The sequence below is a fragment of the Chlorocebus sabaeus genome, chromosome 17 (assembly GCF_047675955.1).
Source record: "Chlorocebus sabaeus isolate Y175 chromosome 17, mChlSab1.0.hap1, whole genome shotgun sequence".
NCBI classification, from domain to species: Eukaryota; Metazoa; Chordata; class Mammalia; order Primates; family Cercopithecidae; genus Chlorocebus; species Chlorocebus sabaeus.
Window position 1 is genome coordinate 6,100,838 of NC_132920.1, and position 25,944 is coordinate 6,126,781.

Below are 25,944 nucleotides of genomic sequence, written 5' to 3' on the forward strand. Positions count from 1 at the left end.
TATTCCAATCAATAGAAAAAGAGGGAATCCTCCCTAACTCATTTTATGAGGCCAACATCATCCTGATACCAAAGCCTGGCAGAGACACAACAAAAAAAGAGAATTTTAGACCAATATCCCTGATGAACATCGATGCAAAAATCCTCAATAAAATACTGGCAAACCGGATTCAGCAGCACATCAAAAAGCTTATCCACCATGATCAAGTGGGCTTCATCCCTGGGATGCAAGGCTGGTTCAACATTCGCAAATCAATAAACATAATCCAGCATATAAACAGAACCAAAGACAAGAACCACATGATTATCTCAATAGATGCAGAAAAGGCTTTTGACAAAATTCAACAGCCCTACATGCTAAAAATGCTCAATAAATTCGGTATTGATGGAACGTATCTCAAAATAATAAGAGCTATTTATGACAAACCCACAGCCAATATCATACTGAATGGGCAAAAACTGGAAAAATTCCCTTTGAAAACTGGCACAAGACAGGGATGCCCTCTCTCACCATTCCTATTCAACACAGTGTTGGACGTTCTGGCTAGGGCAATCAGGCAAGAGAAAGAAATCAAGGGGATTCAGTTAGGAAAAGAAGAAGTCAAATTGTCCCTGTTTGCAGATGACATGATTGTATATTTAGAAAACCCCATTGTCTCAGCCCCAAATCTCCTTAAGCTGATAAGCAACTTCAGCAAAGTCTCAGGATACAAAATTAATGTGCAAAAATCACAAGCATTCTTATACACCAGTAACAGACAGAGAGCCAAATCAGGAATGAATTCCATTCACAATTGCTTCAAAGAGAATAAAATACCTAGGAATCCAACTTACAAGGGATGTAAAGGACCTCTTCAAGGAGAACTACAAACCACTGCTCAGTGAAATCAAAGAGGACACAAACAAAAGGAAGAACATACCATGCTCATGGATAGGAAGAATCAATATCGTGAAAATGGCCATACTGCCCAAGGTCATTTATAGATTCAATGCCATCCCCGTCAAGCTACCAATGAGCTTCTTCACAGAATTGGAAAAAACTGCTTTAAAGTTCATATGGAACCAAAAAAGAGCCCGCATCTCCAAGACAATCCTAAGTCAAAAGAACAAAGCTGGAGGCATCACGCTACCTGACTTCAAACTATACTACAAGGCTACAGTAACCAAAACAGCATGGTACTGGTACCAAAACAGAGATATAGACCAATGGAACAGAACAGAGTCCTCAGAAATAATACCACACATCTACAGCCATCTGATCTTTGACAAACCTGAAAGAAACAAGAAATGGGGAAAGGATTCCCTATTTAATAAATGGTGCTGGGAAAATTGGCTAGCCATAAGTAGAAAGCTGAAACTGGATCCTTTCCTTACTCCTTATACGAAAATTAATTCAAGATGGATTAGAGACTTAAATGTTAGACCTAATACCATAAAAATCCTAGAGGAAAACCTAGGTAGTACCATTCAGGACATAGGCATGGGCAAAGACTTCACGTCTAAAACACCAAAAGCAACGGCAGCAAAAGCCAAAATTGACAAATGGGATCTCATTAAACTAAAGAGCTTCTGCACAGCAAAAGAAACTACCATCAGAGTGAACAGGCAACCTACAGAATGGGAGAAAATTTTTGCAATCTACTCATCTGACAAAGGGCTAATATCTAGAACCTACAAAGAACTCAAACAAATTTACAAGAAAAAAACAAACAACCCCATCCAAAAGTGGGCAAAGGATATGAACAGACATTTCTCAAAAGAAGACATTCATACAGCCAACAGACACATGAAAAAATGCTCATCATCACTGGCCATCAGAGAAATGCAAATCAAAACCACAATGAGATCCCATCTCACACCAGTTAGAATGGCGATCATTCAAAAGTCAGGAAACAACAGGTGCTGGAGAGGATGTGGAGAAATAGGAACACTCTTACACTGTTGGTGGGATTGTAAACTAGTTCAACCATTATGGAAAACAGTATGGTGATTCCTCAAGGATCTAGAACTAGATGTACCATATGACCCAGCCATCCCATTACTGGGTATATACCCAAAGGATTATAAATTATGCTGCTATAAAGACACATGCACACGTATGTTTATTGCAGCACTATTCACAATAGCAAAGACTTGGAATCAACCCAAATGTCCATCAGTGACAGATTGGATTAAGAAAATGTGGCACATATACACCATGGAATACTATGCAGCCATAAAAAAGGATGAGTTTGTGTCCTTTGTAGGGACATGGATGCAGCTGGAAACCATCATTCTTAGCAAACTATCACAAGAACAGAAAACCAAACACCGCATGTTCTCACTGATATGTGGGAACTGAACAATGAGATCACTTGGACTCGGGAAGGGGAACATCACACACCGGGGCCTATCATGGGGAGGGGGGAGGGGGGAGGGATTGCACTGGGAGTTATACCTGATGTAAATGACGAGTTGATGGGTGCAGCACACCAACATGGCACAAGTATACATATGTAACAAACCTGCACGTTATGCACATGTACCCTACAACTTAAAGTATAATAATAATAAATAAATTAAGAAAAATAATAATAAGAGAGAGGCAAAAAACAAACAAACAAACAAAAAAAAAACAAAACAAAACAAAAAAAAAACCTACTACAAGACAGGCAAAGGAAGGGAAGAGGAGTCTCGGGCAGTGGTCTGCAGTGGAAGGTGGGTGGTGAGTCCCAGGCCAGGAAGTACAGTCCCAGGGTGATGGGATATTTGAGTAAGGCAATAAAGGAACAAACGGTGTCAGGGAAAGGGGAAATAATTTGGAGCAGGGACCTGATTGAAGAGGACAGGGTACCAAGAGCAAGATCTAGCTTCAAAATTTTGTATTAATTCTGTTTAGGGCCTGTGGGGTTATTTGTTGGAATGTCCCATAGGGACTTATTTGATGGTGGGAGGTATCTGTCAAGGAGCTGGGAAGGATAACTTTGAACTGCACTTAACTACAAAGGCTGTGTGTGTGTGTTTGTGTGTGTGTAAGGAAGAGGTATGGAGAATGCCAAATAACTATCTTTTTGTCATTTTTAGCAATTGCAACGAGGTTTTGGGTGACTATTTTGGTCTGTTTTGTCATTCCATATACATGCAGGGCTGAGATATTATAATTCTGTAGGCTTAAAGTGTTCTTTATATTTCTGTTCAATTTACAGAGACAAGGTTTTGTCTTACACGTGCCCTCCAGCTTACCATGGCTTAGCTCATTCCCTTCCAATGTACCGTACTATTTTTAATTCATGGTAGCACTTTGCTACTCATTCAGCAATTTCATTTCAACATTCTCCAATGAATGTGTGCCTCTGCTGGTGAGTTAGTACTGCTCCTACAACTGTGATCCATTCCTATGACACGAGGAAGTTCAGGCACTTCTAACTTTTAGTTTTGCTTAAAATGAACTTATAACTTCCTACCATCCCCATTTGGATGCTTTTACAACAGATAGTGTTTTAGCTTTATTATTTGTGCATGAGACTCATTTTTGGCATAGAAGTTCTACCTAGCTCAATGCCTGACCGCAGAGGCACTTATGCTCCAATTTCCTCCCACACAGACCTTGATAAAAATTATTTCTATTTAAACTCTTAGGATTTTTTTCCTTTCTTCTTAGTGTATTGATTTGGACTTAGGGGGTCTCAAGGAAAAATGGAATTTCCCTGGGATCTTAAGCTCCCTCGAGCCAGCTTGTGGTAAGGCTGTTCAGGGCAGTGAGAGAACCCCACCGCTGGTTTTGGGGAACAATTTCAGCTTTACGTCCATTTCTATATCTCCATGAAAGGTGACAATATAATCAAGGAGAATCTCATCTTTGCATTCAAAAGGAAATCCTATACTGCCGAAGTTATTTAAAAGGTTTTGGCTAATGGTCAGAAGCACTTGGATTTATTCCCAGCTCACCAGAGGTATGACCATGAGCAAACCTTTTGGGGCCTCAGTTTCCTCACTTGTAAGTGGGGATATTAATAACACCCACCTGATAAAACTAAGAATTGGATAAGATCATGCATGCACAAAGACTGATGCATAGTAAGTGCTTAATAAATGTTAGCTCCATTACTTCTAGGGCACTGACCCGGAGAACGCTTGGCTCCAATACTTCTGCTATTAATTGTAAGATTAATATATCAAGGTAGAGAGGGACTAGTATAGGCATATGCAGCAGCTAAAACTATGACCTTTTGTTTTGGTGGTTGCTGTTATAAGGAATGATTGATTTTTATCACTAGGAACCCAAACTGTCTCTTCAGTAACATTTCTAATTCGTTTGCTAAGACATTCTTTGACAATCAGACTTTGCTGCCTATGCTATTGAATGGTCCTCAAAACAGAACAGAAAGAAACATCAGACTGAGTCTATCTTGTGGTAAATGTGTAACATTACTATAATGTGACATCAACCAATGCCATTGTCAATCAAACTCACCACACTGAATCCTTGGTGAGTTTGGAATTCACGTTCCCATCTTCTTCCAGGAAGATGTCCATTTGCAAATTGGCATCATTATCATGGGCAGAGAAATAATTGGTAACAATTCTTGCTGGTATTCCAAGGCATCGTAAAACTACAGGGAGGGACAGACCACAGCTAAACACATCACCAGAGTTTAATAAACACACAGTGAAAAAAAGCGTTCTTGTAGGGGACTTCCTTCCTGACCAACATGAAAAGCCCTTGGGACACGTTACCCTCACATGTTGCATGCTGGAGAAGGGTGGTCATTCACCCGCATGGGGGCGGTAGAGAGGAATTTTGCTGTTGGATCCTTCAGAATTGCAGCTGGTGTCAAATGGAGCCAAGTAGAGTAGAATCCCAACAGGGTTCTAATTGTTTCGTTTCTAAGCTATGATTATCAACATAGCATTATTTTAGTCCCATGAATGGGACAATGTTCCTGAAAATACAATTTCAAAAACCCACTAATAGGAAGTTAGGAATTTACAGAGCAGGTCTTTGGTGGAATTTGCTCTCTTGGCCGGAATTTACTTTTGTGACACGCATTGCAGGGTGACACCACAGATTCATTTTAATTGTTAGATAATAAATTACCCGGATACCTTTCTTGCCATATTATGTACCTATTGATTAAACTTAATCCAAATGCCCTCCCTGGCTCCCAGGATGCCAGACATCAGGGCTCATTTAAAATAATTCAGCTGACAATTTTAAGATTAATGACTTGCTTGCCTTTTTATTTTCTCCTTCAGAATAGTTTAGCATTTTTAACCAAAGACTACCCACCTCCTTCAACAGAACAACCTTGGAAGTCCAAACTGGGAGTCTGGTAGAGATTCAAGGGTTCCCCTCCTTAAAGGACTTGATCTTAATGCCCCAAACAACAACAGCTGCCACAGGCCTACTGTTCCCATCTTCCTCTCTTGATTTTCAGCCCTGTTCACCCAGGGTCTTACCAATAAAACGATCGCAACTCTCACTCTGTTTCTGGCTGAACACTAATTCACATTATCCCAGACACAACTTGGTCAAGAGTCTGCCTTACTCAATAATTTCAAGAAAGCGAGACTTGACTTTAGGGCACCAGTTTCTCCTTCCCCCAGTTTCCATCTTCAGGTTTACTCTCATTGTGACATCCCCACAGTGTGTTTCTGCCTTGTCTTAATTTACCACACAAAGCCTGCTTTTTATGCCAAAGAGATGAATGGATGTAAGGTGTTCACTATTTTATCTGGTTGTGAGCCTGAAGGAATTACACTGGCATAGTGAAATTGTAGGCATGCAGAGGGCTTGGGTCCTTTCTGTCTTCCTAAAATCATTTCACAAGAGTAGTTGCTTCTGTTGGGCATCTTTTACCTTGTCTTGACTTGGGAGCCTCGAGGGAGGGGATGACGTCCAACCTTTAACCTACCATGAAGTTCAGGCTTTTATCTGGAACTCAGAGACCAGTGCTTCTAGGGGACTATACTTTTGATTTTTATTGCTCTGAAGAAATACATATTCCTTCTTCCCTGGGTTATATTTAAATGGCTAAGAAAATAATCTTATCCTGTTTGATACTATGGGAAAACAAAACAAAACTCACGACTATTTTTTTAACTTCGATCACCAAGTGTTAGACTGTTGAGACTTTGAGCTAAAACAAACAGGTTTTGTAATCATTTTTTAAAATGACCTCCCTCCAGCCTCCAGCCCCTCCCTTTGTTTTGGATTTAAAAAATGTTAACTGGGTAACACATTCTTTATTAATGAGCAGGCAGAAGGGACACCCCAACTTGAGCTTAAGGTTTCTCCAAGGCTGTAGAAGTGGCTTGTGGATGAAAATCATTACCAATGATGACGACACACTGAAATAAATGTATTTTTAAAAATATTCACTGAATTAATTGTAATATTGTCTGGGTCTAGAGAGGCAAATGCCACTTTGAAAAATGATGCATGACGCTAAAGAAAATAATTCTGTTCTCATATACTTTCCTCTACAGATTGGATGTTGGGTGGATTAAAAACCAGTAGGGAAACTGGAGAGGGAAAGATTGTTCATTATGTTCTGATCTCTAATTTGTTCAGGGGCATTGAGATGTGTAAAAATGAATATGAGACCACCTGCTACAATACCTTCCATAACTGGGATAAAAATTAAGTAGATATATTTATAAAATTCTCAATAATAAATGAATACGCATATTTATACAACTTCTCAATGACAAATAAGCACTATATATCTTTCCTTATTTATTATTTTAGTTTTAACTGTTTTAGTTTTGTAAAATTGTGGTGACTGAAAAGAAAATGGCTTTTTTCTCAACTTTCTTACTGTAACTCTCTATTTCTTCGGGTGTTAAGTGATGGATTACACAGGAAATAGTCTATCATTCTTTCTATAAAGATTCTGCAGTCAAAGAGAAACTATGAGCATATTTGGCCCACTACAATTTAATTATGCATTGACTACATCCCAGAATGCTCACCCATAAATTCCATAGTGCCAACAGGGGCTGTGATGTCTCTTTGTTAGGTTATCGATAAAATGTCTTAAAGTGAAGTTTCCTTTACATTAAAAAGAAATTACTCAATTGGATACTTACATGTGTTAAAGACACCAGCAAAAACCCAGCATTGGCCATATCGGACTGGATTCTCAGAGCTCTGGTATTCCAATAGAATGTCAACGCTTCCAGTCCAGGCCGATGGGGGGACACCATAGGCATAGATATTGTCCCAGGATCCAACGAGGACACCTTCGTCATCTTTGGCATTCACCTAAATGAGTCCATCAGAAGTGAGAAGGAAGAAAGTTCATTTAGGTTTGTCTACTCCATGCTATGCATGGCGCAAGCTATGGCTGCCATTGCCTTCTACATGTTGTGCCCAGTGAAAAGAGTTCCACTTCTGTTCAATTTACCATTACATCATCAGAAAAAAAGATGCAAAAACTAAATGTGCAAGAGGAGACCAAATAACCAAAATTGCCTGTTAAATAGCATACTATTATAGCAAGGCAAAGTTGAATGGTAGATAGGAGGAGTGTGACCGCTACCTGATTGGAAGAAGACATACACAGGACACTTGGTTTGGGTTAGAATAGTGCTCAAGAATGATGTGGGGAAGAGAGGAAGAAGACCTACAACAGATAAAAGCTCAAGTAGGGATCTTGTCCACTTGGAAAGAGAATTCAAAACTCACAAATGAGAAATTAGTGGTTTAATGGATTTTGACTTTCATTTTGAGTGGTAGATTCTAATGAATTGAAAAAGTTAACAGATGTTGTCATGGAATCATTAAGAGTTAAGAAAATAGATTCCCACGGGATGCTTACAGAGCATTTTTTGTTTTTGTTTCTCCTTTCTCTTTATCTTTCTTTTATTTTCTTTCTTTCTTTCTTTCTTTCTTTCTTTCTTTCTTTCTTTCTTTCTTTCTTTCTTTCTTTTTCTTTCTTTCTTTTTCTTTCTTTCTTCCTTTCTCTTTCTTTCTTTCTTTCTTCCTTTCTCTTTCTTTCTTTCTTTCTTTCTTTCTTTCTTTCTTTCTTTCTTTCTTTCTTTCTTTTCTTTCTTTCTTTCTTTCCTCCCTTCCTTCCTTCTTTCTTTTTCTTTTTTCTCCTTCCTTCCTTCCTTCCTTCCTTCCTTCCTTCCTTCCTTCCTTCCTTCCTTCCTTCCCTTTCTTTTTTATAAGGTCTCGATCTGTAACACAGGCTGAAATGCAGTGGCACGATCATGATTCACTGTAGACTCGAACTCTCAGGCTCAAGTGATCCTCCCACTTCAGTCACCTGAGTAGCTAGGACTACAAGTGCACGCTCGGCTAATTTAATTTTTTTTTTTTTTTTTTTTTTGTAGAGCCAGGGTCTCCCTATGTTGCCCAGGCTAGTCTTGAACTCCTGGGCTCAAGTGATTCTTCTGCCTCAGCCTCCCAAAGAGTTGGAATTACAGGCGTGAGTCACCATGCCTGGCCCAGAGCTTCTTGTTTCCTTTGTAAAATTCACTTAAGTATTATTTGAATGATTGTTTAAACTGATTAAAGTTTTAGAGTTTTCTTAGAAGGTATTTCTATTTCCATAAAGAGCCTGGGATGTTATGGTTTAAATATGGAAGAGACTTCAGCAGAGAAAGGCAATCTTGAATATCTGGAAAAAACCTGCCACACCTTCAGACTACATTCATCTTGTAGCAGCAGACCTAAAGTGCAGGAGCAAAGACCTTTTGTGTTTAGATAATAAAACAAAGGCCAAGAGGTAACAGTTTCAAGGCATCTTGCCAGTTTTTTTCTGGGCACTGCTGAATCTACCTCTCTTGGTGTAATGTTGATCATGTTTAATTACAGTCAGAAGAGTCTAGGTAGGGAAACCAGGAGCTTTTCCAAAAACTGGTGCCATTTCAACAATATTTACATTGACATTACAATGGTGTGGAGCCTTGCTGGTTGAGGCATTCACGAATCAGCAATATTGGCATTCCCTGGGAGCTTGTTAGAAATGCAGAATCTCAGGCCCCTCCCAGAACTCTTGAATAAGAATTTGCATTTTAACAAGATCACTGGGTGATTTGTGTGCACATTAGTTTAGAAGCACAGGTCTGAGTTATAATGCAAAGACATTAGTAAGCAATGTGAAACACATGATTGAAGCATGTGTGTTTTGATTATGAAAATCACAGAAGAGACATTAAAACATGGTGAACTTTTATGTGTTTGCTGCCTCACCAACTAACAACTCAGCCTCATCACCTGCCTAGACCCCTCTTTTTGACTTGGTGTGTCTAGTTGTAGAGACGTCTGCCTTCCCTACTGGTTTATCAGTTCATCGGGAGCAAAGGAAAAAAATCTTCATCTTTCTGAATTTTACCAAGGGTTAGCAAAGACTGAGTGCTCAGTAGTTGTTCACCAATCACTTGTATAGTCAGCAAGCATATAGGAAATGTACATTTGAGTAAGAATAAGACCTTCTGGCTGGAGAGAGATGGACAATAAACCAATCAAGTGGAAGTAAAGATTACTGATATTAAGACAGAAAAATGTAGAGGTAGAGTGGGAACCTGAGGAAGGGAGTTATCAGTTAGGTTGGAGGGTGGTGGTGGTGATGCTGGGGGCCTAACAGAGGGAGATGACATGCAAACTGGCCAGAAAAGGTCATCTACATAGCTGAAACAGTTTTAATAAATGCCTAGTGTCATGAAACAATCTGGCAGGCTCTGGGACCTGCTAGGAGCTCTGCATGGGTATTATGTTAGTAGGCAATAATGAATGAAATAAAAAATACTAGAAGAAAACATTCAAGATGTGCAAGCATCTTGTACTGTGAATGACAAACCCTTCATTGAAATGTGAGATTTACTCTAGCACTGAGTGGCATTTCCCAAGGACGGTCCCTTCTGGGGAGTGTTGTCTAGAAGATCACTATTCAATTTGGTTTAGACATGCTATTTTCCCCCTTTAACTCTGTGTCCAGTCAGGTTAAAGTGAAGAAGACCTTTAGTAACCACACTGTTAATTTGTTCAATGTAGGAAAAAAATGAACTCTTTGGGAGTCTCTAAAAGACCTTGTTCAGCTAATTGCAAACTCGTGCCTTTGATATAAATTTTGACTTTAGCTTATAGATTCATGAAATTACTAGGGTGCAGCAGGCTTTAGCCAAACATTCTGGCCATATTAAAGATCAGTACTTCTCCTTGCAGTTGGATTGATTATTTAAAAATCTGTATCCATTATCGTGAAGATTGAAGAATGTCTTGGTAGGCTATCCTGTGGTTGGGTCTTTGTGGGTAGGTAGGTTTAGCTTTGAACTCACATTATCATTCCCTTATCACTGAGACATAAAACAGGCTCTATGAATTTCAGAGGTAAAGGCTCTTAAACTGTGGTCCTGATAACTGATTTTCGAACAGCCATTAATTACAAGGGCTATTTATAGCATAGGGCTGAACTCAATCAGCTAAGGGGAAGAGTAAGGAAAAAAAGCTCTGTCCCCTACAGACCTTTTAATTGTTACTGCTGAGCTGTTCCCTGTTGCTAGATAAATCACAATTCTCATTTATTAGCATTTGGGCAGATTAGCTACTGTTTTCTAATTAGAACATTGATTTCTGGGGAGCTGAGGCCCTGAAAGAAGTAAGTTTTTAGTGACAGATGTAAAGGGTTAAAATAATATCTCCCCTCCTAAACAACAAGATATGCTTGGAGGACACTTCGAGGACATGTTTGTCCTTTTTCATGCCACAGTTGGCTGTTTTAACACCCTCTCATGAACTCAGGGTTTGACCAGTGGCAGAATAAAGTGTCTTGGTCTTAGGTCACTAGTGGTCAAGTAGACAATACAAGTCCAGGACTATGTACAAGAGGCATTATTCAACTTCATTAAGGCTACACTAAATTGCCCTCCCATATTACCTACAAAATTGGAAAACTTTTCAAAAACCCCTAAAAGTCATTGTCAGCAACCTCAGTGGCATAATATAATGCAATACACTTCAAAACATGGTGCTAAGAAAAGATGAAGATCATAGAGCGAAGCAGAGAGACAACATGGCTCAGCTCCTATCCAAAAACCTGAGATTTCTAATTTATATTTCAAAATCTGGAAAGTACTACATATAATTAAAGTGCTGATCTTTTTGGCCAGGCATGTAATCCCAGCACTTTGAGATGACGAGGCAGATGGATCACTTGAGGTCAGGAGTTCAAGACCAGCCTGGCCAACATAGCGAAACCTCGTCTCTACTAAAAAGACAAAAACTAGCTGGGCATAGTGGCACATGCCTGTAGTCCCCGCTACTCTGGAGGCAGAGGCAGGAGAATCGCTTGAACCTGAAAGAAAGAGGTTGCAGTGAGCTGACTGCACCACTGCACTCCAGTCTAGGCAACAGAATGAGATCCTGTCTCAAAAAAAAAAAAAAAAAAAAAAAAGAAAAAGAAAAAAAAAGCTGATCTTTTAATTGTTCTGAACAGAATGGTGGAAACATCTGCTGTGGAGAAATGAGTGAAAAAGGGTCTCCACCTTAAAAGGGGGTAGAGATTCTGGAACACAATTGGGAAATAATACAAGCTGAGAGTATCCCCCAATGGAACTGAGATATACCTCCAGTTAGGGGGGTGGGTTCTGGAATGACAGATGTAGGAGAATCTTAAGGGAAAGAGCAGACCCTAAGCATGCTACCAAAGATTGTTCACCTTCTTAAACTGTACTCCTCACTCCAATCTCTTGCAGAGTACTGAAGACTAGATAGAATGTGGTACATTGGCCTCAAATTGTAGTTCAGAGGAGATATCAAACTAATTTTAGATTGAGAAGAGAGAATTTCATTTATTACAGCAAATAGAACGTCTAGAGACAGGAGTGATGCAAGTTTGAACCGAAATGAAGGGAAAGGGAACTGCATGCAGAGGAAGAGACAGAAAGAGAGAGAGGGAGTTATCATGAAAAAATATACATAGAAGAAAGCAAAATTAAGGAGCATAAGTCATTTTCTCACAACCTTTTAGGAGATCACAGACCAAAGGCAACAAATTAAGGATCAAATCATACCATTACAGAACTAATAATAAATTATAAACTGCAAGAAACAGAATACATATTATTAAAAATAAAAATTAATGACATAGAAGAAAACTTGAGATAATCAAAGAAAATACAATAAAAAACCAAAGTAATGAATTATTTAGAGAGATTCTAATAGTTCCATAGTTATGGAAAACAAAGATAATACAATATTAGGATAATTGGTGTCCTCAAAATAGAGAACCCAAGGATTTGGACCATCATGGTGGATGGGAGGCAGGACTAGATTGCACCTCCAGACAGAGCAGCATGTGGAGGCTTGCACTGTAAATTTCAGCTCCAGGTCGACTGCAAGAACAAACCAGCAATCCTGAGAGGACCCAAAGACTCTCTGAAGGAAGCAGACTCCTCCTGCAGGACCCGAGAGACGTCCCCCACAAATACTGTGAGTGTCCCAACTGCGGAAGTGGGAAAGGGAGACCCTCCTCTCCTGAACACAAATCTCCACTGGAGAAGCTGAAGGTCTGTTTGTGGGTGAAGTTTCCGACTTCCCCTGGAGCTGAGTCAACCTGGAGAGCTGAGGGAAATACAGGGGTAGAGGAAGTAGCAGAAAGGCCCTGGGAGCTTGCTGGGTCCCCTAGCAGGCCATCCCTGCCTGGCACCACAGAGATCCATCAGAAGGGTGGACAAAGGAGCAGAGGATAAAACTCCACGTGGAGAAGGAAGTCTCTAGCTGAACTTTGTAGCAATTTGAATGGGGTGAGAAGCCTCCTGGCCAGAACTTGGGGGAGGGTGCAAATCTTGTGTGCAGACTCCACAGGTGCAAATCTGGTGTGCAGACTCCACAGAAGAACCAAGCCCTTTTCTTTTGCAGCTGGGAGATGGGTAGACTGGGTCAGGTTTTCAAGCCCATCTTGCCCTCTGCCTGGAAATGGACTCAGGGCTGTCGAGGAGAGGCACAGTGAGAGTGAGACTGGCCCTTTGCTTTGCATGGGAGCTGGGTGACTCCTGTGACTGCCAGCTTCTCCCAACTTCCCTGACAATCTGCGTGACTCAGCAGAAGCAGCCATAATCCTCTTAGGTACACAGCTCCAGTGACCTGGAAATCTCACCCCTGTCCCCCACAGTACCTGCAGCAAGACCTGCCCAAGGAGAGTCTGAGCTCAGACATGCCTAGCCAGCCCCCAGTTGATGGTCCTTCCCTACCTACCCTGGTAGTGGAAAACAAAGGGCATGTAATCTTGAGAGTTCTGGGCCCCTACCTACCACTGGCTCCTTCCCATACCACCACAGCTGATGCTCTCTGGAAAGCACCACCTCCTGGCAGGGGGCCAACCAGCACAAAAATAGAGCCTGAAACCACCAAAGCTAAGAACCCTAACAGAGTTCATTGTATACCCCTGCCACCTCCACTGGAACAGGTGCTGGTATCCATGGCTGAGAGACCCATAGATGGCTCACATCACAGGATTCTGTGCAGACAATGCCCAGTACCACTCCAGAGCTGGGTAGACTCACTGGGTGGGTAGACCCAGAAGAGAGACAATCACTGCAATTTGGTCCACAGGAAGCCACATCCATAGGAAAAGGGGGAGAGTACTACATCAAGAGAACACCCCATGGGACCAAAGAATCTGAACAACAGCCTTCAGCCCTAGACCTTCCCTCTGACAGAGCCTACCCAAATGATAAGGAACCACAATACCAACCCTGGTAATATGCCAAAACAAGGTTCTTCAATACCCCCCAAAAATCACACTAGTTCACCAGCAATGGATCCAAACAAAGAAGAAATTCCTAATTTACCTGTAAAAGAATTCAAGAGATTAGTTATTAAGTTAAACAGGAAGGGACCAGAGAAAAGTGAAGCCCAATGCAAGGAAATCCAAAAAATTATATAAGAAGTGAAGGGAGAAATATTCAAGGAAATAGACAGCTTAAAGAAAAAACGAGCAAAAATTCAGGAAACTTTGGACAAATGTTTAGGAATGTGAAATGCTCTGGAAAGTCTCAGCAATAGAATTGAACAAGTAGAAGAAAAAAAATTCAGAGCTCAAAGACAAGTTCTTTGAATTAACCCAGTCCAACAAAGACAAAGAAAAAGGAATAAGAAAATATGAACAAAGTCTCCCAGAAGTCTGGGATTATGTTAAACGACCAAACCTAAGAATAATTGGTGTTCCTGAGGAAGAAGAGAATTCTGAAAGCTTGGAAAACATATTTGGGGTAATAATTGAGGAATACTTCCCTGGCCTGGCTAGAGACCTAGACATCCAAATACAAGAAGCACAAACAACACCCAGGAAATTCACCACAAAAAGATCTTTGCCTAGGCACATTGTCATTAGGTTATCTAAAGTTAAGACAAAGGAAAGAATCTTAAGAGCTGTGAGACAGAAGCATCAGGTAACTTATAAAAGAAAACCTAGCAGATGAACAGCAGATTTCTCAGCAGAAATCCTACAATCTAGAAGGGATTGGGACCCTATCTTCAGTCTCTTCAAACAACACAATTATCAGCCAAGAATTTTGTATCTAGTGAAACTAAGCATCATATATGAAGGAAAGATACAGCCTTTTTCACACCAACAAATGCTGAGATGATTCACCATTACCAAGCCACCACTACAAGAACTGCTAAAAGGAGCTCTAAATCTTGAAGCAAATCCTGGAAACACATCAAAACATAACTTCTTTAAAGCATAAATCACACAGGACCTATTAAACAAAAATACAAGTTAAAAAGCAAAAACAAAAAACCAAAGTACACAGGCAACAAAGAGCATGATGAATGCAATGGTACCTCATATTTCAATACTAACATTGAATGTAAATGGCCTAAATGCTATATTTAAAAGATGCAGAACTGAAGAATGGATAAGAACTCGCCAACCGTTTGCTGCCTTCAGAACACTCACCTACCACATAAGGACTCACATAAACTTAAAGTAAAGGGGTGGAAAAAGGCATTTCATGTAAATGGACACCAAAAGTGAGCAGGGGTAGCTATTCTTACATCAGACAAAACAAACTTTAAAGCAACAGCAGTTAAAAGAGACAAAGAGGGACATTATTTACTGGTAAAAGGCCTTGTCCAACAGGAAAATATTACAATCCTAAACAAATGTGCACTGAACACCGAAGTTCCCAGATTTATAAAACAATAACTAATAGACCTAAGAAATGAGACAGACAGTAACACAATAGTAGTGGGGGACTTCAATACTCCACTGACAGCACTAGACAGGTCATCAAGACAGAAAGTCAACAAAGAAACAATGAATTTAAACTATACCTTGGAACAAATGGACTTAACAGATATATACAGAGCATTTCATCTAACAGCCACAGAATACACATTCTAATCAACAGTGCATAAAATTTTCTCCAAGATATACCATATGATAAACCATAAAATGAGCCTCAATAAATGTAAGAAAATTGGAATTACATCAAGCACTCTCTCGGACCACAGTAAAATAAAACTGGAAATCAACTCTAAAAGAAACCTTCAAAACCATGCAAATACATGGAAATTAAGTAACCTGCTCCTGAATGAGCACTGGGTCAAAAACAAAATCAAGATGAAAATCAAAAAATTCTTTGAACTGAATGACAATAATGACACAACCTATCAAAGCCTTTGGGATATAACAAAGGTCCTAAAGTTCATAGGCCTGAAGGCCTACATAAAGAAGATCGAAAGAGCACAAACTGACATTCTAAGGTTACACCTCAAGAACAAACCAAACCCTAACACAGCAGAAGAAAAGAAATAACCAGGATCAGAGCAGAACTAAACAAAATTGAAACAAATAAACAAACAAACAAAAATACCAAAGATAAATGAAACAAAAAGCTAGTTATCTGAAAAGATAAATAAAATTGACAGATCATTAGCAAAATTAACCAAGAAAAGGAGAGAAAAAATCCAAATAACCTCACTAAGAAATGAAACAGGAGATATTATAACTAACACCACTGAAATATAAAAGATCATTCAAGGCTACTATGAACACCTTAACACATATAAACTATAAAATCTAGAAGAGATGGATAAATTCCTGGAAAAATGCAACCCTCCTAGCTTAAGTCAGGAAGAATGATATATCCTGAATAGACCAACAACAAGCAGTGAGATTGAAATGGTAATTAAAAACTTATCAACAAAAAAAATGTTCAGGAACAGATGGATTCACAGCAGAATTCTACCAGACATTCAAGGAAGAATTGGTACCAATCCTTTTGACACTATTGCACAAGATAGAGAAAGAAGGAATCCTCCCAAATTCATTCTATGAAGTCAGCATCACCCTAATACAAACACCAGGAAAGGACATAACCAAAAAAGAAAACTACAGACCAATATCCTTGATGAACACAGATGCTAACATCTTTAACAAAATGCTAGCTAACTGAATCCAACAACATATCAAAAAGATAATCCACCATGATCAAGTTGGTTTCATACCAGGGATGTGGACATGGTTTAACATATGCAAGTCAATAAATGTGATACACCACATAAACAGAATTAAAAACAAAAATCACATGATCATCTCAATAGATTCAGAAAAAGCATTCAACAAAATCTGACATTGCTTTATGATTAAAACTCTCAGCAAAATCAGCATGCAAGAGACATATCTTAATATAATAAAAGCCATCTATGACAAACCCACAGCCAACATAATACTGAATGAGGAAATGTTGAAAGCATTTCCTCTGAGAACTGGAACAAGACAAGGAGTCCCACTCTCACCACTCCTCTTCAACATAGTACTGGAAGTCCTAGCCAGAGCAATAATATAAGAGAAAGAAATAAACGGCATCCAAACTGGTAAAGAGGAAGTCAAACTGTCACTGTTTGCTGATGATATGATTGTTTACCTTGAAAACCCCAAGGACTCCTCAAGAAAGCTCCTAGAACTGATAAAAGAATTCAACAAAGTTTCCAGACACAGGATTAATGTACACAAATCATTAGCTCTTCTATATACCAACAGTGACCAAGTGGAGAATCAAATCAAGTGTTCAACTCCTTTTACACACATTTTCAAACATGATGTGCTTCAGGGAATACAGTACCTATCATAACCAAACTAGTAATACCTGAAAAGTGATACCAAAATAATTAGGGACAGAATCAGACAAAGAACCCAGGAACACAGACTCTGTGATAACAGATTCAGTGGTGAGAACAATCTATATAAGTTAAGCATCTATGGGATTTACAGTTACAGATGAATTTTAAAACTTGATAATATAAAAACAATAATCATCCTAAGAAAAAGGATAGGAGAAAGAGGAGAGGAAGAGTGAAAATGGTAATGTTTTAGTGTGTTGCTCTCTCAATTAATTGATACCATCTAACATTAAAGTATAATTTAAAAGTACATACTTTATTCTTTTAATGATTTTCATAATTTTTAATAACCTTAGGGAGACCTGTTAAGAAATGATATCTCTTGTAGTGAAGAAATATTTATTTGAAGTTTAACAATTTCTTCTGTTGCAGTTTAGTTTCTTTCCTATTAAAGTAAAATTTAATAAAACAAAATTAAATAGAATTTGGGTATAATTATATGTAGTACTTTTAAATTAAGTAGCATGACACCATTTGGTATAAATACAAACAAACCAATGGAACACAATAGAGAACACAGAAATAGACTCACACAAATACAGTTAACTAATTTGTGATAAAGTTGCAAAGGAAATTTTATGGATAAAGGATAATCATTTCAACAAATGGGGTGGCATCAACTGGATATTTATATACAAAAATATGAGCTTTGATTCATACCTTGCACCATATGTAAAAATTAACTCAAAATGAACCTTAGACCTAAATATGAAACCTAGAGTTATAAAACTTCTAAAAGGAAGCAAAGGAGAAAATTGTGTGATCTTAGGTTAGGCAAGTTACTTAGATAAAATATGAAAAGCACAATCCGTAAAAAAATTTATAAATCAGACTTCATAAAAATTAAGAACTTTTGCTCTTTGAAAGGCCCTGTGAAGAGAACAAAAAAATAAAACTAGAATGGAAGAAAATATTTGTAAATCCTTTATCTGATTAAAAAAACTTGTATCCAGAATATGTAAAGAACACTTGAAACTCAATAGTAAGAACACAAACACAACCTTAAAACAAGAGAAAAATATTTGAACAGATATTCCATCAAAGAAAATACATGGGTGGCCAATCACAACAAAAGATGTTCAGTATCATCAGCCATTAAGGAAATGCAAATCAAAACCACAGCAAGGTAACACTGGACATCTGTTTAAAAGTCTAAGATTAAAAACACTGATCATACCAAGTGTCAGGGAGGATATGGAACACTTGAGACTCTCATATGCTGCTGGTGGGGATGTAAAATGCCCATCCACTTTAGGGAACAGTTTGGTAGTTTCTTAAAAATTAAACCTATGTTTAGCTTATGACCCAACCACCTCACTCCTAGGTATTCACCTAAGAGAAATGAAAGCTTACGTCTAAACAAAAGACTTTTACGAAAGTCTTCCAAGCTAAAGTTTCTGGCTTTATTTGTAAGAGGCAAAAACTGAAATTGGCCCAAATGTCCATCCACAAGTAAATACATGGGCAAATAGTGATTCCTCCATACAATGAAACACTGCTACTCAGCAATAAAGAGGAATGAACTACTGAAACAAAAAAACAGCATGGATTTGGGAGGCCGAGGCGGGCGGATCACAAGGTCAGGAGATCGAGACCATGGTGAAACCGCGTCTCTACAAAAAATAGAAAAAATTAGCCGGGCGCGGTGGCAGGCGCCTGTAGTCCCAGCTACTTGGGAGGCTGAGGCAGGAGAATGGCGTGAACCCGGGAGGCGGAGCTTGCAGTGAGCCGAGATTGCGCCACTGCACTCCAGCCTGGGCGACAGAGCTAGACTCCGTCTCAAAAAAAAAAAAAAAAAAAAAAAAAAACCAGCATGGATGAAGCTCAGAATACAGGAAGGAAGCATAAAAGAAGCCTCACAAAGAGTACAAACTGCCTGATTATATTTGTGTAAAAGTCTGGAAAACACAAATCATTATATAATGACAGAAGGCTGAGCAGTGATGCGGGGTGATACACAAATCTGGGAGTGGTTTAAGGAAGAAATTACAATAAGGAAACTTCTGGGGGCAATGGATATATTCATTATTTTGATTTTAATGTTCGTTTCATGGGTACATATACATGTCAACATTATCCAATTGTACATTAAGTATGCACATTTTATTGTCAACTATATTTCAATAAAGCTGTGAAAATCGATGAAGACTTTTAAATTAAACCAGCATCTATAGTATAATATTATTTATAATTTTAAAATTATTTCTCCTGTATAATTCAAAGAATAGAAATAGCCTTAAAACATGACCCATACTGGACTTCTGTCTAATTTTGGTCATTGGAATATGAGCAGATTCTAACTTGATACTGAAAAATAAAGAAATGTGACATTTCTTGATTCTTAAATTTCCTATAGCACAGACCTTTAATTTTGTATAGTTACTATTTCTTTCTGCTTTTTAAAAATTATGCAAGGGTATTTTTCTCCTCTGTGCACATTTTATATGGCTATGATGAAATGACTTTTCTCTGTTATAAACCGATTATATTCCATTAAATTTCATTGTTAAAAGTTATGTCCTCATAAAGGCTAGGATTTCTATAACTCTTTTAGAAAATAGTCTTATACCTAATTTTGTCCATAATAGTTTCTTAAAGACCATTGGGAATGAATTTTGATATTGGGTAACATGAACTAACATCAAAGGCCTAGTGCTAAATTTGGCAAGGAGAAGAATTATTTCCTGTAGAAAATCGTTTCCAGGTTTTGTGAACCACAAGTCCCCAGCTACAGTCTGGTGGTGACCAGACTTAATCACAGGTGGAAGTGGTGTGGTGGATGTCAAATTGTGCTTCATGACATGCCAGGGTTTTGCAAAAGAATCTCAGTAGTTTTGGTGTTGTGGGGTGGGGCAGGTGAGAACTGAATGTTGGTAGTCAAGGCTGCAGTCACCACCTTTCTAATTCCTCTGCTTTTTCTCTTTTACGTATTTGGATTCAATTGCTATTTGAAAAAAATTGTTCTAAAAAATAAAATTTAAAAGATCATGGTTCTGGGAACGTAGAGATCTGTTTTTGTGCCTGCTCTGCCATTTGCCAAATTATGTTGTAAGGATAGGAAGGGAGATGAGTTGAAGGTCAAGTACTCAGGTTATTCCATGGGCAGGCATCCCAGAAAATGAATAAGAAAAAAGAAATAGGGTAGCAGCAATTCTACTTCTTCCCTTCATGGCACTTACAACAGCCAGGGTGACATACTTGGTCCAAAGGAATGGAAAATCATCTACCATCTCTTTGGTTTTTCATAGTGGTTTGCTTAAAAACAAGCTGTTTTCTGCCTTGTTGTTGCTGGAAATGTTATTCTCTCTCCCTGGAATGTCCATCCACACTCAAACCTCTTCTTTACCTGGTGGCCTATTGATCCTTTAAAACTCAGCTGGTTTCACTCTGGGAATCTTTACTCATCACTTTGATTTGGATGTCCTTACTCTTTGATCACATAGTACTCTTTGCATAGTACTATCCATTTATCACATTGTATTGTGTCATTGTATTGTGTCATTGGTTAGACTATCTGTGTTCTTTTACCAGACTTTATGTTCACAGAAGGAAGGAAGGCACCATGCTGTTTTGACAGTGTGGTATTGTCATAAGGACATACATATAAACTAATGAAACAGAAAAGGGAGTCTAGAAATAGATCCATACTCCTGTAGACATTTGATTTCCAACAAAGTCACCAAAGCAATTCAATGAAGAAAATGACAGTCTTTTCAACAAAGAAAGTCTTTGCAACAAATGAAACGAAAGCCTTTCCAACAGTCTTTTCAACAAATGCGGGTGGAACAAATGGATAAATCTGGAAAAAATAAGATATGATCCCTACCTCACACAACATCAAAAGATAAGTCAAGATGTAAATGTAAAAGTTCAAATTATAAAGCTTCAAAAATAAAACATAGGAGAAATAGTGGCAAACATGGGCAAATAGTGATTCATGTGAAAGTCTTCATGTGAAAAGAACATTTACTGGGGAGGACTATTAAAGAACAATGAAAAAATTAGATTTTATAAAATTTAACAAATTTTGTTACTTAAAATACACCATTTATAAAATATAACTACAAGCCATGGTCTGGGGAAAATATGTTCTATACATATCTGACAAACGAGAGGCATATACACAGAGCAACTATAACTTAATAATAAAAGTACAAATGACCCAATAAGAAAATCAGTAGACTTGAAAACAGGCTGCATATACATATATATATGTGGCCAATAAATATATTAAAAGATGCTCCACATCATTAGCCATCAGGGAAATGAAAATTAAAACTGTAATGAAATGCCACTATATACCCATTTGATTGGTTAAAATTAAAAAGGTTCAAGACATCAAGAATAGGTGAAGCTGTGGAGAAACTGGAACTCTCATACATTGCTGGCAGGAATGTATAACAGTAGAGCTGCTTTGAAAAACTAGCTAATTCTTATAAAGTTAAATATATACATACTTTCTGATCTAGGCATGCTCTCTTTAGCTATTTACTCCAGATATATGAAAACACATACACAAAAACACTTGTACAATAATGTTTATAGTAACTGTATTCATAATAGCTTCAAATTGGAAACATCTTAAACATCCATCAATAGGTGAATGGATAGACAAATTGTGATATACAATATAATAAAGCACTTCTTAGTAATGGTAAGGAAAACATTGAAAACACATGCAGTTGATGGAGTAAGAGAAGCCAGTCCTGCTTCTACTCTCTGAATCCATTTATGTGAAGTTTAAGAATAGACAAATGTAACCCATTGCAAGAAATCAGAATAGCAGCTACCTAATGAGGTGGGGGTTGACTGGAAGAAGCACGAGGAAAACTTCTGGGCTTATGGAAATGTCTATATTTTGATTGGGGTGGTGATTACCCCAATCAAAACTCTTTGAATTGTGCATTTAATATCCATGATTTTTTACTGTATGTAAATTTTACTTCGATTAAAAAAAACCCCTGCAACTAACACTAATGAATAGTATGAAGCATATAACTACCGATAATATGAATGTCCTTTGGTATATATATGACCCAAGCTCTGACAGGGGTGGGTAATTAGACTCGTTTTTCATGATAACTATTACCACAGGAAATTATTAACCTTGTCTCTCTTAGTAACTGAGGATGCTTATTTGGCCAAAACATATTTTACTAATTGACAATAATGAGAGAAATAAGCAAACGTGGACTGAGAACGAAACTGAGATTTCAAGGTCTCTAAGTGTGGCCTGCTTTTTTCATTGCCATACCACTGCTGCATGGTGGAGAGCTGGTATGGAACAGACCTTAATATCTGAATTAAAGGAATGGACGTATGGGAGAGGGAAAAATGCAGAACAGGAGGAGGAAAGAGAGAAGGATGTCACAGGAGGAGAGAGGAGAAAGAAAGAGGGTATGAAGGGAACCCAAGGTGCATGAAGCTTTGCATATCCTAAAGGGCTGAGCCGGCTTTGTTCCTTTGCTATCCATCTATCCTGGGGATGCTGGCCCCAGGAGACCAGAGCAGCACCAACTGCACAGCTTGGAGGGAGTGCTGTAAAGCATCCCTGTGCTTCAGAAATAGCCTGTGTTATTACAAAATAGCTGCAGCATTGAAACCTCATTCCAGGAAGCAATTCAGGGAAAGCAGACATTTAGATTGCCCATGATTATCACATTCAAGAGATGGCTTGTAATAAATGTCTGTTTTTCTCCAAAAATATGGGGTGAAGAGGCATAAGAAATGTAAGCTTAATAATTGAGAAAACTAGCTGTTTGACCACAAATGAAAACTTCATTACATTGCTGGCTTTTACCATAAGAGAAAAAAGACAATGTCTGAACAGTTCATTGTCCCCCACTGCCCCCACCTGAAAGAGAAGGATTGAATCAGACAAGGCATTATATCTGTATCCAAGGAGCTCATGTGACCTGGAGAGAGGACAGACAGAGGACAAACCCAGGGGAAATACAACATTGTGTGTGAATTAGTGGGGCCAGGCAACTCATGACCCACCCCCAGTGCTACCAGCAACCTTGGATAAAGTTACTTAACTTCCTGATACCTCAGTCTCTCCACCTGCACTTTGGTTATTTATGGAATGCGTTTATGCGATTTCTCCAAAGTGACTATGAGGATACTTTCTGCTAAATTCTATTTTCCCACAGGCTTCCAACATGTTTGTCAATTTTTAAAAAAACTTCAACAAACAGAAATGAAAATCCCTGGTGAATAAGGTGACCTTATGGTATTGTTTACTTTGAATATATTGTTTACCGTGAGTCTGCACCACCCATTCATCATTGAATTCCCTGGGTCATTTTAGGATCATAGAAACGATTTTCATTCTTAGAAATACCTTGACTTTAACTTTAATGGTTTAAAAAAATCTTTTTAGAGTTGGTAATTTGGTACTTTATTCTGTTGGACTTCAGTAACATTCTTCATTAATACAAATCAGTGGATTCTCCCAAAGTTGTCACCCTAAGAGCTCCTACTAATTAATATGTGTTGCAATTGGAAAGGTTGCAAGGAACACCAGAGGCTTCTGCCTTTTTCTGCTGTTCCAAACTGAGGAATTTCATTCCAGACATGACTAAAAGAAAGAGACAATAACACTTTTAAATAAAAGCTGATGGGGTTGGAGACTCAGAAGCTCTGGAGGGAGACTCAAGTCCATCATGGAACCTACATCTGGCAGTGATCACCACCCAGGGAATTTTGACCTCTAGGCATCTGCGGGTTAGTGATGCAGGTATGCTGTTGTCACTTTTATAAAAGACCAGACGGAAGTTGTATCTTTACCCCCACAAAGGTGACCCCGAATCATATTCAGTGTGGTCATACTCATTATCTGGTAGAGATAATTACCACCTCCACCACCATTAGAAGTTCTCATTGGCAGTTACATAAATCTGACACAAGAATGGGGTAACAAGGCATTATTACATAATCATGATTTGTTTTGATAGATGAACTTTTTCAAAAAATACGATCCGTATGGATAAATGTGAAAAAGTTCCTTGGTGATTTACAAAGGCCAAGGAGCATGCCCATTGAGCACCTGGGTCCTTAGATGTATCTACGACCGTTCATTCCAAAAAAAGAAGTTTTAGCTGCTTTACAAACCAAAGGATGAGTTAGATATTGCTTTGTAATTAAAAATTGTTCTTAATAAAACTGTTATGAAAGTACATTGTGACTGGTCTGTACGATCAAGGAATAAACTTTATTTCTGTCTTTACAGTTCATTTGGGATGACTCAGATGTGAAATTTCTAATCAAAGTGAATTTTAAATGTAATCTGAATATTTATAATTAAGGTTTGTTGCATGAAGAGGTTTGCTCAATGTGAGGCTTCCCATAAGATGGCCAAGTAAACACTGGAAAGAAAACGAATAAAACATGGTTTTATTGTAAACCCCCTGCAGAGTTGTTTGGCAACATATCAGAGGAGTTATGTCATTACTGTCTTTTTCATGCATGGAAAGAAAAAAAATCTTTCTAAATACTGGCACAAAAAGAAGGGGAGGAAAAGATGGACAAAGGGAAAATAACTTTATTTTCTGTTTATCTGTAGGATCACAGATGCATGAGGATCAGGAGCACTAAAGTCCATTTCATCTCAAAGGTCTTGTACTGGGTCCTAGAAAAATCCAGGACCTACTCCTAATTGTGGTCAGTTTGATTTACTAGCTGGAGTTCAAGATTTTTTTATAATGCTAAAGAGTACATCGAACATCGATTGGTTAAAAAAGTTTAGTCATGAGTTAGTTCCCAAAAGGCATAGTCAGAGCAAAGTATTAATGGGGATTAATGATGGCATTGTGGTTCAATATTAGCAAAAGGCCAGGTTTAAAAATAAGTGCATACATCTCAAGGGAAGCTGGAAAGTCCAGGATGGCAGCAGTACAAACACTGAAATTTAAAAATATGTAACTATACTGACATTTTTTTCTCCCCTCCTACCTTCCTAATTTGCTCATTAATATCCTTTTTTCTTACTACAACTGAATCAGAATACCATGGAATCAAGTAACTGTAAATGTTGAGATCCTATAGAATAAACTTCAGTTGTGTCAACCTTAGTTTTCAAATTGTAAAACAAGCCCCCAGAAGAGCAAATAACCCCCTACTACATTTTTCTTCAGTGCTTCTGGTGACCAGTTGTATATAATTTCGACCATGGAGAAAGGGTTTCTTCAAATAATAGCATGGTTAGTTATTACTGTGGGACCTCAGACATTCTTGTATCTTTTGATCCAATGTTTAGTCCTGGGAAAACCTTGAGCTATATTTGAGAGATTTGCTTTCCCATGCAATCCTATGCTGCTTTTTTCATTGCCATACCACTGCTGCATGGTGGAGAGCTGGTATAGAACAGGCCTCCAAAAATATCTGAATTAAAGGAATGGACATATGGGAGAGGGAAAAATGCAGAGCAGGAGGAGGAAAGAGAGAAGGATGTCACAGGAGGAGAGAGGAGAAAGAAAGAGGGTATGAAGGGAACCCAAGGTGCATGAAGCTGTGCATATCCTAAAGGGATATTATTTCCATCAGAGAATTTGCCATGCTGAGCTAAAATTTTCTATTTACTAGTCTGTGTTCTCTGTTAGACTGTAAGCTCTGTAAAGGCAGAAACTTAATTTTGTTCACAACTGTACTCCAGTGCTTAGACTGGTAGATTCGCACTAAACTCTTGTTGAACAAATGAGAAATATTGAGTGTTTTACCACTATCACCACCACCACCACCATCACCACCAGCACCACTATCACCACCATCATCACCATCATAATCACCACCACCATCACTACCACCACCATCACTCCTACCATCACC

General features: G+C 38.4%; 1 protein-coding gene across 2 annotated transcripts in view; it reads right to left on the reverse strand.

Annotated features, from left to right (window-relative positions):
* Window positions 1-25,944, reverse strand: part of F13A1 (coagulation factor XIII A chain) — a 163,027-nt gene that overhangs the window by 66,256 nt on the left and 70,827 nt on the right. For both annotated transcript variants that reach the window (XM_007973790.3, XM_007973791.3), the window contains exons 7-8: window positions 7,071-7,245; window positions 4,453-4,591 (exon numbers count right to left, since the gene is read on the reverse strand). In XM_007973790.3, coding sequence (XP_007971981.2) covers window positions 4,453-4,591; window positions 7,071-7,245 — 314 coding nt within the window. The remainder of the gene's footprint in view (window positions 1-4,452; window positions 4,592-7,070; window positions 7,246-25,944) is intronic.